Source organism: Balaenoptera physalus (assembly GCF_965194825.1).
Source record: "Balaenoptera physalus genome assembly, chromosome: 15".
NCBI lineage: Eukaryota > Metazoa > Chordata > Mammalia > Artiodactyla > Balaenopteridae > Balaenoptera > Balaenoptera physalus.
In genome coordinates, this window is record NC_138894.1 from 31516124 (window position 1) to 31528838 (window position 12715).

At 50.7% G+C, this 12715-nt stretch overlaps 2 protein-coding genes and 1 pseudogene across 11 annotated transcripts in view; 2 read left to right on the forward strand and 1 right to left on the reverse strand.

The window, feature by feature from the left end:
• M1AP (meiosis 1 associated protein) overlaps nucleotides 1-9230 on the forward strand; it is a 96840-nt gene extending 87610 nt beyond the window's left edge. For 5 of the 7 annotated variants that reach the window (XM_082428064.1, XM_082428065.1, XM_082428059.1 and 2 more), the window contains 4 exons: nucleotides 5392-5598; nucleotides 6706-6846; nucleotides 7311-7370; nucleotides 8212-9230. In XM_082428064.1, coding sequence (XP_082284190.1) covers nucleotides 5392-5598; nucleotides 6706-6846; nucleotides 7311-7370; nucleotides 8212-8400 — 597 coding nt within the window. In that variant the 3' untranslated portion in view covers nucleotides 8401-9230. The remainder of the gene's footprint in view (nucleotides 1-5391; nucleotides 5599-6705; nucleotides 6847-7310; nucleotides 7371-8211) is intronic. The other 2 variants (XM_082428060.1, XM_082428063.1) reach the window with 2 other exon arrangements.
• Nucleotides 3260-4789, forward strand: LOC309644369 (polyadenylate-binding protein 2 pseudogene; annotated as a pseudogene). The gene has a single exon. The product of its transcript is annotated as a polyadenylate-binding protein 2 pseudogene (transcript).
• Nucleotides 9231-9501: 271 nt separating the features above from the next.
• On the reverse strand, nucleotides 9502-12576 carry DOK1 (docking protein 1). 3 transcript variants are annotated; one of them, XM_082428075.1, is made up of 5 exons: nucleotides 12240-12576; nucleotides 11590-11889; nucleotides 11328-11421; nucleotides 10974-11158; nucleotides 9502-10739 (listed from the first exon to the last, which is right to left on the reverse strand). In XM_082428075.1, exons 1-5 carry the CDS (start codon nucleotides 12297-12299, stop codon nucleotides 9927-9929), a joined length of 1452 nt encoding a protein of 483 aa, XP_082284201.1. In that variant the 5' UTR covers nucleotides 12300-12576; the 3' UTR covers nucleotides 9502-9926. The 3 variants fall into 3 exon arrangements, with proteins under 3 accessions (XP_082284201.1, XP_082284202.1, XP_082284203.1); XM_082428076.1 differs by lacking the exon at nucleotides 12240-12576 and having other exon boundaries at nucleotides 11328-11417; nucleotides 11590-11721; XM_082428077.1 differs by lacking the exons at nucleotides 11328-11421; nucleotides 12240-12576 and having other exon boundaries at nucleotides 11590-11727.
• Nucleotides 12577-12715: the final 139 nt, after the last annotated feature.

Sequence of the window (12715 nt, forward strand, 5' to 3'; positions counted from 1 at the left end):
TGCAAAATGAGTGCTCTTGCTCTTCCCTACTCTCAGCGACTGCCTCAGGAACACTCCCACTCAGGAGTTGGTCAGCGCTTCTTTAATGGATGGATTTGGTCCCACATCATCATATTGATGGCAAACCAAGGGAGTGCTGGTTTGATGAGATTAGAGCTTTTACCTGATATAATAAACTCCCATCTGCCCTTCTGACAGTGCCATTAAAATTGTCCCTTCTACTCCTGTTTCCCCATATACCCGGAAGTGAGTAACCACATCCTCTTCCTTTTCTTTGAAATCTGTAAAGGATCCATTTGTCTGTAACTAACAGAAAACCAACCCAACTCTACTTTGAGTAATTAAGAGTTTATTTTTCTCATGTAACAAGAAGTGCAGGGACAGACAATTCTAGGGCTGACGCAGTTGATCAACACCATCAAGGACCCAGACTCTTTCCATTTTCTCACTGCAGCATCCACAGCAGGTGTACTTTTCATCCTTATGCCTGCTGCCTCATGGCCACAAGATGGCTGCTGCACCTTAATACCAAGTCTTGTCCTAGGGAGAAAGAAGGGGTAGGATGCAGAGGCAAAAAGCCTGCCAGCGTATTACAAAGCTTTTCCAGAAGCCCCACCCAGCAACTTCTGCTGATGTCTCATTATTTAAGTATAGGTCACATATCACCCCACACCAATCACTGAAAGACTGAAAAATGGGTAAAGAGAAGGGAGAGGGCAAGGGAGAGAGGAGCAGTGGCCAGGAAACCAACAGTGGCTGCCACACCTTCCTTCACAGCTTTAGTAGTTAGAAGTGGGGGAGGATGACTTTAATCAGGCTGAGCTTGGAGTATGACATTGCATTCAATTCTGTCCCTGTCACACCTGTTCTAATAAGAATCTATCCCCACTTCCTAAAATCTAAACTTCCTGGCACCTTCTGTAGCAAAGTCCCTAAGCACAACATAAATATAGACACCTTTTCACCTGCCTTCTGGTAAATTCAGCATCCAACTCATGCTCCTTTTTTTAGAATTAGCAAAAACATATTCTAAAGTACTCAGCAGTCATCCATAGTCATTAAGCATTGTTCAATTTGAGGACCCCAAAAGTTAGTCTTCTGGGACATCACCGTGCCACTGCCTTTTCTCAGCCTCAGATACCTGGTTTGTCAGTTAATCATTTCCATCACAGGTACAATGCCTGTACAAACAAGTCAACCCATGACCTCGTTCAAGCTTGGGTCCTGGACTTCAAGTAATCACTGTCCAGGAAGAGGTTAGAAATTCAGAGTCAAAATAGGAGCCTTAAAGTTCAATTTCCCTATCTCTCACTTTCTCAGAATGCTCCTGGAAAATGCAGATAAATTAATATCTTTATCAAACTCTAATAAGTACATTTGCCTGTCTTCCTTCCAGAGCCTTCCGTCAACCTCTCTGTAAATCAGCCCAGAAGTTTTAAAGCATTCTGTAAAATCCTTTCAAATCAACCTCTTCCCAGTCCTCTGATAGTTCCCACATCAGGAGTTACTTTTGAGAGACCTCAGGTATTTCTGCATACCAGTTCTCTAACAGAATCTTAGCTATTGTCTCAAAGTCAACAGACTCAAATTCTAAAGATCATAATTTTTTTGGGTGCCACATTCAAAGTTTCTTAGTAATCCCAGGGTGTAGTGGTTTTGAATTTGTTTCATAACTCTGAGGTGCAAGAAATGTCATATTGCCATAGTTTTAGCCCCCAGGGACTTGCCACAGTGGCAAGATATTCTATTCTCCATGGAGTCTTGGAAAGGTAACCAACTGTCCCAGTTTGCCCAGGACTGAAGTGTTTTCTGGGACACAGGACTTTCAGTGCTAAAGATGGGCAAACTGAAACAGTTGGTCATCCTAAATCTTGGGCAAACATTAGTTTACAAACCTTCTGCTTACTATATTATAAGCTCTAAGAGGGCAAGGAACATGTCTAATGAATTTCTATATACCCATGCCTAGTGCTTGGGACATAATAGGCATTCAATAAATTCTTAATAAATAAGCAAACTAATCTACAAACAAATGCATGAACCAGCATGAAAAAAAGAAGATTAAAATAATGATAATCAAAGCCTGAGCCACACTGGAAGTTACTTGAGCCAAATGAAATGGAGTGCCCTGCAATTTCCTAATATCCCTTCCAGAGAACATCCCTTGCAGGCTTAAAAAGGCCATGTCCATATACCCTGAGAAAACCATAATTCAAAAAGAGTCATGTACCACAATGTTCATTGCAGCTCTATTTACAATAGCCAGGACAAGGAAGCAACCTAAGTGTCCATCAACAGATGGATGGCTAAGGAAGATGTGGCACATATATACAATGGAATATTACTCAACCGTAAAAAGAAATGAAATTGAGTTATTAGTAGTGAGGTGGATGGACCTAGAGACTGTCATACAGAGTGAAGTAAGTCAGAAAGAGAAAAACAAATAATGTATACTAACACATATATATGGAATCTAAAAAAAATGGTTCTGAAGAACCTAAGGGCAGGACAGGAATAAAGACGCAGATATAGAGAATGGACTTGAGGACACGGGGAGGGGGAAGGGTAAGCTGGGACAAAGTGAGAGAGTGGCATGGACATATATACACTACCAAATGTAAAATAGATAGCTAGTGGGAAGCAGCCATATAGCACAGGGAGATCAGCTCAGTGCTTTGTGTCCACCTAGAGGGGTGGGATAGGGAGGGTGGAAGGGAGACGCAAGAGGGAGGGGATATGGGGATATATGTATATGTATAGCTGATTCACTTTGTTATAAAGCAGAAACTAACACACCATTGTAAAGCAATTATACTCCAATAAAGATGTTAAAAAAAAAAAAAAAAAGGCCATGTCCTCAGAGCAGGAGCAAATTCTCCCCATGCACACATACACCATGATTTCTATATCATTTATTTCCAATCTGATGGACTTGAGAAGCATCAGGTAGACTTTCCATACATTCTGTATCTGTTCTTCAGGAAGACAGCACATCTCCAGATATAAGCAAAATGTTAAGAAAGCATGAACTTCTGAAGGCACCTACCACCTGCCTGGCTTACCAGACCCCCTCAGAGTTCTGTGCTGTACAAAATGATGACACTGCTTTAAAGTGTCTAGAACTGGGTGAGGGGAGGGCGAGCAAGCAGGCCAGCGACCGACTGGCCGGCAGGGCGGGGCTGCGGAGAATAATGTGATGCAGCCTCGACCACCAGAAGGGGCCCAGCAGGGTTGATGTGTTGTTCTAGAGAAGGAACTGGAAGCAATCAAAGCTTGAGTCGGGAGATGGAAGAAGAAGCTGAGAAGCTAAAGGAGCTGCAGAATGAAGTACAGAAGCAAATGAATATGAGTCCACCTCCAGCAATGCTGGCCCACTGATCATGTCCATTGAGGAGAAGATGGAGGCCGATGCCCATTCCACCTATGTTGGCAAAGTGGACTCTGGTGCAACAGCGGAAGAGCTGGAAGCACACTTTCATGGCTGTGGTTCAGTCAACCACGTTACCATACTCTGTGACAAATTTAGTGACCATCCCAAAGAGTTTGCATATATAGAGTTCTCAGACAAACAGTCAGGGAGGGCTTCCCTGGCCTTAGATGACTTCCTATTTAGAGGAAGACAAATCAAGGTGATCCCAAAGTGAACCAACAGACCGGGCATCAGCACAGCAGACCAGGGTTTCCCACAAGTCCGATTCCGAGCCCGAACCCCCGACTACAACAGTTCCCCCTCTCAATTCTACAGTGGTTTTAACAGCAGGCCCTGGGGTCACGTCTACAGGGGCTGGGCTAGAGAGACATCATGGTATTCCCCTTACTTAAAAAAAGTGTGTATTAGGAGGAGGGGCGGTGAAAAGAGGAAAGAAGGGGGACAAAAGAATTTTAAAAAAAAAAAGAAAAACAGGAAAAAAGAAGTTTCTAGAACTCCAGCCCCACCCCCACCCCAGCACATTTGCTCTGGGGTATAATTCTAATGCCACAGCAGGTTTTTTCTGCTTCACTGTGTCACTTTCCACTTGTCTTCCACAAGACACTGATAATTCCTCTATCCCCTTAAAATCTTTTTTCTCCTTTTTGCCTTTCCTCCTGTATTATTTCTTCCAACTTTTCATATATGTTAGAGTGGGTAGAGCTAGTGTGCTTTCTTTCATCTTATGTAGCAAGGAGACTGTTATGTACCTGTTATGATGATCACCTCAAGGAAGAGAACACAATTTAAAGAGTTAAAGATGATTGTAACAGTCCTGACTCCATGGTTCCTGGAGTTGTGGTTTTCCTTGAAAAACTACCACAGAAAATTGTCTCATTTCCATGCCTGGTTTAAAAGGGTACATGCAGAAAATCTGCTAATATGTCTGCTTGTCTCTTCTTCTTACCCATATGCTAACTTATTTAATCTCCATGTCAGACGACAAAGTGTCACCCCTCTGTTCTGCAGTACCCTTCACTCAAAGAGTTGCCACCCCCAGAATTTTGACCCTTCTTTTTGTCCTGTGATGGGCTGAGTTGATCTCAAGGGCCCTGTCCCCACCCACCTCCTTGTACCAAAGCTTTCCTCTCCCTGGTCTCTCCTCCTCCTCTCTCTTCCCAGGTGACTTTGACCACCTTCTTTTTAAGCCCTCTCTGGACATTCCAGGGACATTCCCCAATCAGCCCACTCTAACCCCAGTTGTGCAACACAAGCAAAATTTATCACCCTCAGAATGAGACCTGAATTTTCACAGCATCCCACAGAAGTCTCTGTTTTAAGACTCTGTTTTTAAGGATTTCAGTTCTTTTTTTTTTTTTTTTTTAATAAATTTATTTATTTTTGGCTGTGTTGGGTCTTCGTTTCTGTGCGAAGGCTCTCTCTAGTTGCAGCGAGCGGGGGCCACTCTCCATCACCGTGCGCGGGCCTCTCACTGTCGCGGCCTCTCTTGTTGCGGAGTACAGACTCCAGATGCGCAGGCTCAGTAGTTGTGGCTCACGGGCCCAGTTGCTCCGCGGCATGTGGGATCTTCCCAGACCAGGGCTCGAACCCGTGTCCCCTGCATTGGCAGGCGGATTCTCAACCACTGCACCACCAGGGAAGCCCAGGATTTCAGTTCTTGAAACTCCACATTTATCATTGGGTAATATATTAGCCCCCTCTAAGGTGAACACCTACTTCATCTCTGAACTTGTCTCTGCATTGATAACCTTTTGTGTATGTCCGTAATCAGGGAAAAAGAATAGTACCTTGGGGCACTGGTGATTCAGGCAGAAAGTCCCTCCCTCCCCAGGGCCAGGGTGAAATGGCTCAGCCCTCCCTGACACCCCCAGAGGAACTTGGGGAAGCCTCATTTGGGACTAATCCTCCAAACACGCCAAAGACTGAAGATGAACCAGCGTTTATGTATGTCTTTGTTTCAGAAAAGAGAATGGCTGCTATTGGCCAAAGGGGAGCCCCTGAGCCAAGGACATAGCCTGAGAGAGCCCGCCAGCACCTTCTACGTGATCCTGCCGTCTCGCTCTCCCACTCTGCTGGTGAAGGCAGTGGCCACTCGGGAACTGATGCTACCCAGCCCTTTCCCCCTGCTACCTGAGGACATGCCTGATGACAGCCGTAAGACTGTGGAGGCAAGTGAGCCCAGATCTCATGGAATAGATAGAGGGGAGAAAAGATAATGGAGTTCAAGAAAGGGATGAGGGAAAGGAGTGAGCCCCTGAAGGAAAGTACAGGGGAGCAGAGGCAGAAGTGGTTCCAAGGGTGTGGTAAGAGGAGCAGAGAAGAAAGCAAGGAACTGAGGCCAGACAGAAGGAAGTAAGCAAGCATCTGCATGATGGTGTATTCTCATGGGTCTTTCTCTGCAATATGTGTATGCATGTGTGTGTACCTGTGTTTGTGTGCATCTATTTCTGAGAAAAAGAGGAAAAGGCAGCCAATGTAGGCACCGAGAATAGGAAGAGCTTTAAAATAAGACTCTGATGCAAAGGAGGGAACAGCACTGAAGGACATTTTCTCCTCCCCCTCCTCTCATCTTGGATCTGGATTCTGGGTTTCCTCTGCCAGCCTCCCCAGGCTGAGGCGGGGTGGGGGTGGGGCTCTGGGTACAGAGAACTGGAACCACGTCGTTGCTGCTAGGTTGCTGGCCTACGTGCAGAGAGGACAGAGCCTGGGATTGTACTCTTGGCTTGGCAGCCACGGGGATGCAAAGAGAGGTGGGCACAAGTGGCCATGGCTCACTCAGTGTCTCACTTCAGGGCCAGTGGTTCCTGGCACAGGATGTTGTGGCCGGAAAACCTGACTGCTCAGGAATGCTCTGCCGGCATGTCCTCTGGTTATACTCACCTCAAAGGCCGCCGAGAACTCAGTGTACTTGCTTTGCAGACTGAGCACCCTGGCCGGGACACACCCTCCCTTACAGCTTCGCACACTGGATCCCTTGTAACCTTCATGGTGCTCTGGCCCCTCAGAATCCTGTGACATTGTTCTCAGGGCCAGAGTGTTCAGTGTCCCTAACCACTCAGTTGCTGCTACTTCTTGTACCCTTGCCTGACACTTACCTCACAAGCACTCAGACGTGGGGCAGAACACCCAGCAGGACACGCATCTATTTCACATCCTTCAGTGAAGCCCTGGGTCATCATACCTCCTCCAGCTTCTCACACTCAGGTCTCTGCCTGACATCTTGGGTTCTATGACCTCAAGTCCCCCAGGTGAGGCTCCTCCCCTCTCTTCCTCAGAGCATGCTGGATGACCTGGAGCTAGAACCCACCTACAACCCCTTGCAGGTTTGGAGCCACCTGTACTCACACCTGAGCAGCACCTTTGCCAAGCCTCAGGGCCGGCTCCACCCAAGGTGGGAGAGCCGGGCTCTGAGAAAGGTACTTCCCTCCCTCCCCTTTATGCCCAGAATCCCAGAGAGTCCTCTTCCCCTGTCCCCAACTCCCCCCAATCCAAGGGAGTATCCACCCTGGATCTCCTCTGGCAGAAAGAGGGCCTACAGGGGAGGAAGAAAAAGAGCAGCCTTTTGCCCTAGACAAAGAAAATTACAACCCCTACCCGGTAAGGGGGCTTTTTTTTGCTTGGGCATTTACATATAATGTTTAGGTATCTTAATTGCAGTGTTTGTGATAAATCATTAGTCATTTAACAGACCATTGTCTGACTAAGCAAACTGGCTGCACTGGAACTACAACCACAAGCCTCTGTTGAAAGGAAAGGCTTAAGGGAAGGTGGAAAAAGAAATGCCCAAGGGAAAGGAAATTAGCATTTGCTGAGCAGCAGTCATTTGCCAGGTTCTGTGACATGTGCTCTCACATATATTTTTCTCATTTAATCCTCACAGCATCCCCGCAAGGTAAGTGTTACACTTATTTTACAGATGAGTAAAGGGAGGCTGACAAAGGTTAGTAGCTTAGAGACAGGGCTCTAGTGACAAGGGTTGAGAGGAAGAGTAATTGAAGGGGGGATTTATTTTTTTAATTTATTTTTTTAAGATTTATTTTATTATTTATTTATTTTTGGCTGTGTTGGGTCTTAGTTGCAGCATGCGGGATCTTCACTGAGGCACGTGGGATCTTTCATTGTGGCGGGTGGGCTTCTCTCTAGTTGTGGCGTGTGGGTTTTCTCTCTCTAGTTGTGGCGTGTGGGCTCCGGAGAATGTGGGCTCTGTAGTTTGCAGCACACAGGCTCTCTGGTTGAGGCGTGCGAGCTCAGTAACTGTGGCACGCGGGCTTAGTTGCCCTGCGGCATGTGGGATCTTAGTTCCCTGACCACGGATTGAACCCGTGTCCCCTGCATTGTAAGGCGGATTCTTTACCGCTGGACCACCAGGGAAGTCCCAGGGGGTATTTATTTTTATGAAATCCATGTTCTATAGTATTTGGGCTTCCTTTTGTGCCCTTATTAATCTTTTCCTTGTTTCTCAATAACAGAGCCTATAGGAAAACCCCCACTTTGTCTTAGCTGAAGTTACAAGAGAAAGATGTTTCCAAACTATAGTCAGTCTAGAGGTGGGAACAGAACTGACCACAAGTTAGCTGGTGGATGAGCAAACAGAGGAGGACACTTTGCCAGGAGACAGGCACTGTGGAGGCTGGAGCCTAGGGGACTCCACTGCCCTGGGCCTTGAGGCTGTCACTCACAGGACACATGAAGGAGTTAGGACAGAAGGCCCAGCAAGGAATGGGACAGAAGATTGGGAACCGTCTGGTCTTCACAGAAAGCTCTTCTTGCTTTCTTTGCAGGCCGGGCCACTGCAAATAAATCGAGTTCGAGCCACAGTGGCCCCTTTGCCTATGACTCCAGCCCCTGGCAGAGCCCCCAAGATGCCAGCAGCCAGCAAAGCTTCCTCGGATGTCTTCTTCCAGCCTTCCATGGAGGAGGAGGAGGAGATGGAGGAGGAGGCAGACGAGGAGTATCCCTCAGGGCCCTAAGTCACCAGCACCATAGCCCAGCTGCCCTGTGCAAGCACATCCATGCCAAGGCTCACACAATGGCTTTCCGTGGACAGACTTGCCTCCTATCCACTTGAGCCTCTGTGAGCTCCAGGTGGCTGGGAAACAGAGCCTTACCCTCCTCTGTCCTCAGTGCTGCCACTGCCCCACTCTTTAGGCTGGGAAGAGACACACCGACCCTTTCCCTTCTGCAAGCAGGGACTCATTTTTCTTTTGGATCATTTGATACTGTTAACACAAATGAAGATTAAATAACCAGTAAGTCTCCACCATTGTTAGGAGCATTCCCAGGCCCGATTTTCTCCTTGTAGCTCTGTGTAAGTAGGTGGATGAAGTCAGGTCACCATCAGGAAACTGAACCTCAGGAGACAAGGATGAGGTTTTCAGAGCTCATGAAAAACAAGCAGGATTGAAATTGAAACCGCATTCCAAAGCCCGTGCCCCTCCCACTACACCCACCACACTGCAATTCCCTTCAGCCTCCAAACAGATAAGTGGTTGATGCTTGGTACCTACATGCAAAGTGTGCGCACGCGCGTGCGTGTGTGCATGCGTGTGTGCGTGTGTGTGTGTCGCTGTGTGAGACAAGGGGGAGGGAAGGCATCCTAGAGCTGAAAACAGAGGAGAGGATGGTGTGAAAAAGACCTATTCCCTTCCTATTCCCCTCTCCTCATACCTGCCCATCAGCTTTCTCCATCCACAGAATAATAACTACCATTTATACAATGCTTACTCTGCACTTCAAATCGTATTATGTACTTGAGAAATTTAACTCCTTTCATAAAAACCCTGTGAGGTTGTACGTGTAATTAAGCTTTCCCATTTTGCACAGGGGCAGTGGGGGAAACTGAGGGTTACAGATGTTACACACAGGGTCACAGAGATAGGGTCAAGCCCAGGTGGGTCTGACTGGACCACCCAGGCTCTGAACGACCACACTGCTTGACCCCCCTGTCTGAGGCCCTTTCCTCCTTCAGCGGCCACCAACACCTTCCTGGTTCTCCTCCTGATCCCCTCCACATCTACCCAGCACATCCTGCCACTCTGTCCCCTCTGTGACTATTCACACACATAGACCTCTTAAACCCAAACTGACTTTAATGAGGATAAAACTTTAAAAAAATATCTCTCTCTGGCAAAGAACAATGCAGGGGGAAGGATCAAGACACAGCCCAGTGTCTCCCTATAGCCTCCATACAGGCCCCTCAAACTGTACCTACTCTGACCAAACACCCCTTTCTATAGTACTGCTCCAGCAGCTATCCCTTCCTTTGGTGGGGATGACTTAGAGGTGCTGGCCTCCCCCAGATCCAATCCCTGAGCCCCTGCCAACTGTCCCACTTCCATGACTTCTTGGGACAGATCATCCTTCCCTTGACTCCCCTTGTACCCTGGTCTCTACACACAGACCCCTCTGGTTCCTGCTGGTTCTAACAGGTTTCTTTGATCCCCAGTGCCACCTCCCCATGGTCCTCCTATCAGCAACCCCAGCCTTGCCCTTCTTCTCATGTGGAGCCCTCTGACTTGGCCCCAGTCCTGTCAGTCCCTGATCCAGAGAGCCCACAGTCCCAGCTACCTGAGGTCCCACTCTTCTGGACCTGGCTGTACAGGGCAGTGTCTGAGCTATGGCCTTTGCTGCCACTGCCAGCTGCAGCACCGGATTCAGAGAAGGCCAGGCCCTGGGGCTTGGGAGCTGGGAAGGGCTTTGTGCTCCGTGGGGGTGGCACGGCGTAGTCATCAGTAGCAGGGTTGTAGGGGAGCTCATAGCCCTCCTCCTTCACCCGAGCCTGGCACCACCAGGCATCCTTGGGCTCCTGAGGCAGATCGTAAAGGCCCCGGAGAGCAGCTGGGGCCAGGCCCTCAGGTTCATCATAGATGGGGTCTTCCTTGGGGTCTGTCAACTTGGCCTTTATCAGCTGCTGCTGCACATGCTCACACAAGTCCCAATAGAGAGGTTTCTTTAACTGTAACCCCTCCCCTGCCTGAGCAGGGGTGCTGTCCAGGGGGTCTGAGTATACGGAATCTTGGGAAGGGCCTGGAAGAATGTGCAGGGAGTCTAAGGGTTCAGCATACAGGGCTGGAGGGCTGCCTGCGAGCTCCTGGGGGCCCCGGGGGGGAGCCAACTTCCCTTCTGCCACTTCTCCTTCATGGGAATCAGCTCTGAGAACATCCTGCCCCTGGCTGGCCTTTCCCTGGGCCTTCTGTCGGTGGATAGCAGTCTCAACTGCCTGAAAGATGTCATTTCCCTGTGCTGTCTGGAAGGTGAAGGTTCCAGGGCCAGAGGGGCAGCGGCGGCCAGCCTCAAAAGAGAACATGACCTGAAGAGGGTGTGGAGGGAAACACATAATCAGGAGCCATCAGAGGAGGTGAGTCACAGGGCTGGAACTAGTTAGGGGACCTACAAAGAAGAGACCACCTGGGAAGGGAGGTGGGGTCATGGGCTAGGCAAGAAAGGGTTATCCAAAGGGCAGAGTTTCCCACCTCTGGGTCCTGCCCCACCCCTCCCACAGCTGCCCAACCCAGGGAGCCAGTCCTTCCTAACAGCACCGCACCTTGTCTCGGCCATAGCGACGCAACAGAGTGTAAGGCCAGGAAAGGAGTGGCTCCTGTATCTGACTCTGGGCCCCCACGCCCAGGAGAGTCAGCCTCTCACCCTCCACTCTCAGCATATAGGAGCCATGCAGGCCACAACGCTCAGCGGCTTCAGTCCTTTGCACGGTTACCCAGAACTGGGATCCTGGAAGGAATACACAGTTAGACTAGCACCTGGCCAGGACTGGGGTGGGGGGAGGGAGCAGGTTGTCCAAGCATACACTTGAAAGCCAGCTCTCAGGAGCATTCTACTTCCCCTTGTAGGACACCCTTTCTTTCCACGCCATCCCTGCTGGGGCTTTTCACGCATCTACCTTCCCAGGCGGGGCTATACAGTGAATTCTCCAGCATCTCCAGGGCAGAAAGCTTGGGTGGGTTCTCGGCAGGTGCCAGGGCCCAGCTGCCTTTCTGGGGTAAAGAGAAAGAGTATGAAACAGACTGTAATTCCCTCACCGCGGTTCCCAGGGTCTGAGCCAGCCCAGTTCCTCTGCCGCTGTAACTGCTCCCACCCCGCATGGACTCTTGGGCCCAGTGCAGCTCGCCCCAGCCCCTCACCGGCAGCCCCGGCCCCCTCACCGGAAAGGCGTTTCGGCACAGCGTTTGCACCCAGGCGGCGCTGGACGGCGCGTCGGCCGCCAGCAGGTGGGAACGCTGTGGTGTGTCCAGGCGGAAAGCTGCGGCGCCAGGCTCAGGGGGGCTCTCCACGGCCACGGGGGCCACGCTCACACACTCAGCCAGACGTATCACCTTGCAGTCCAGGCGGCGCGAGCTCCCTCGGCCCCCTCCAGAACTCGACCCCTTGTGGTCAAAGAACTCGAGCCGCGCGACACCGTGGGGGCTGGCCGGGTAGAGCACCGCCCAGGTCTTCCTCCACCTCTGGGGAAAGAGCGGAGAGACACTGGGGAGGGAGCGGGCAAACACCGGCGGCCCGGGCCCCGACGGGGAGGGAAGGACCTGCGCGGGCCGATTTCAGGTCTGAGGCTTCTCGACGGCAGGCGAAGTTTCCCAAGGAGGATGCCGCTCCGTCTCCCCCAGGGCCAGAGAGGCGAACCCGGAGGCCGGCAGACGCTTCTTCGGAGTGTGTGCAAAGCAATTTAGCCGGAAATTCACAAGGCTCTCCGGCTCCGGGCGCCACGCTCCAACCCGCTGCCGGTCCCCTCCCTCCATCTAGGCTCAGCTGCCCACCCCTAGCTCTGATGGGGTTCGGCAACCCCTACCCACACTACCTTGGTACCGAAACGCTGGCTCTGCAAAAACAGCGGCCCTTCCATCACGGCCCCGTCCATGGCCCCCGGCAGTCCCTTCCGCCCTTCCTGGCCCCGTGGGCCGGAGGCGGGGCGAGGCGGGGAGGAGGGCGGGGCGGGGCTCGCGCGGGAGGCGTTCCCGCCCCCCCAACCTCCCCGGACCTCGAAAGGGGAGGAAGGAGACAAGCCAGAAGGAAGGGGAAGGGGTACCCAGATAAGCTGGCTGGTGCACCACCTCCGGCCCCTACCCCCAACCCTGGGTCGCGCACAAGTGGCTCCACCGAAGGAAACCTCGTGGTTTCGGTCAGAGGACTCCGGCGCCTAGGCTTGGGGGCTGCGTACGATGTCAGATGCTCAACGTGACATCAGAGTGAAGGCCGTGACATCATCTCGGAAATGCTGACGGGCACCCTGGGGCACTGGGGGGGAACATACGTGCCCTCACGGCTTCAGTTCCC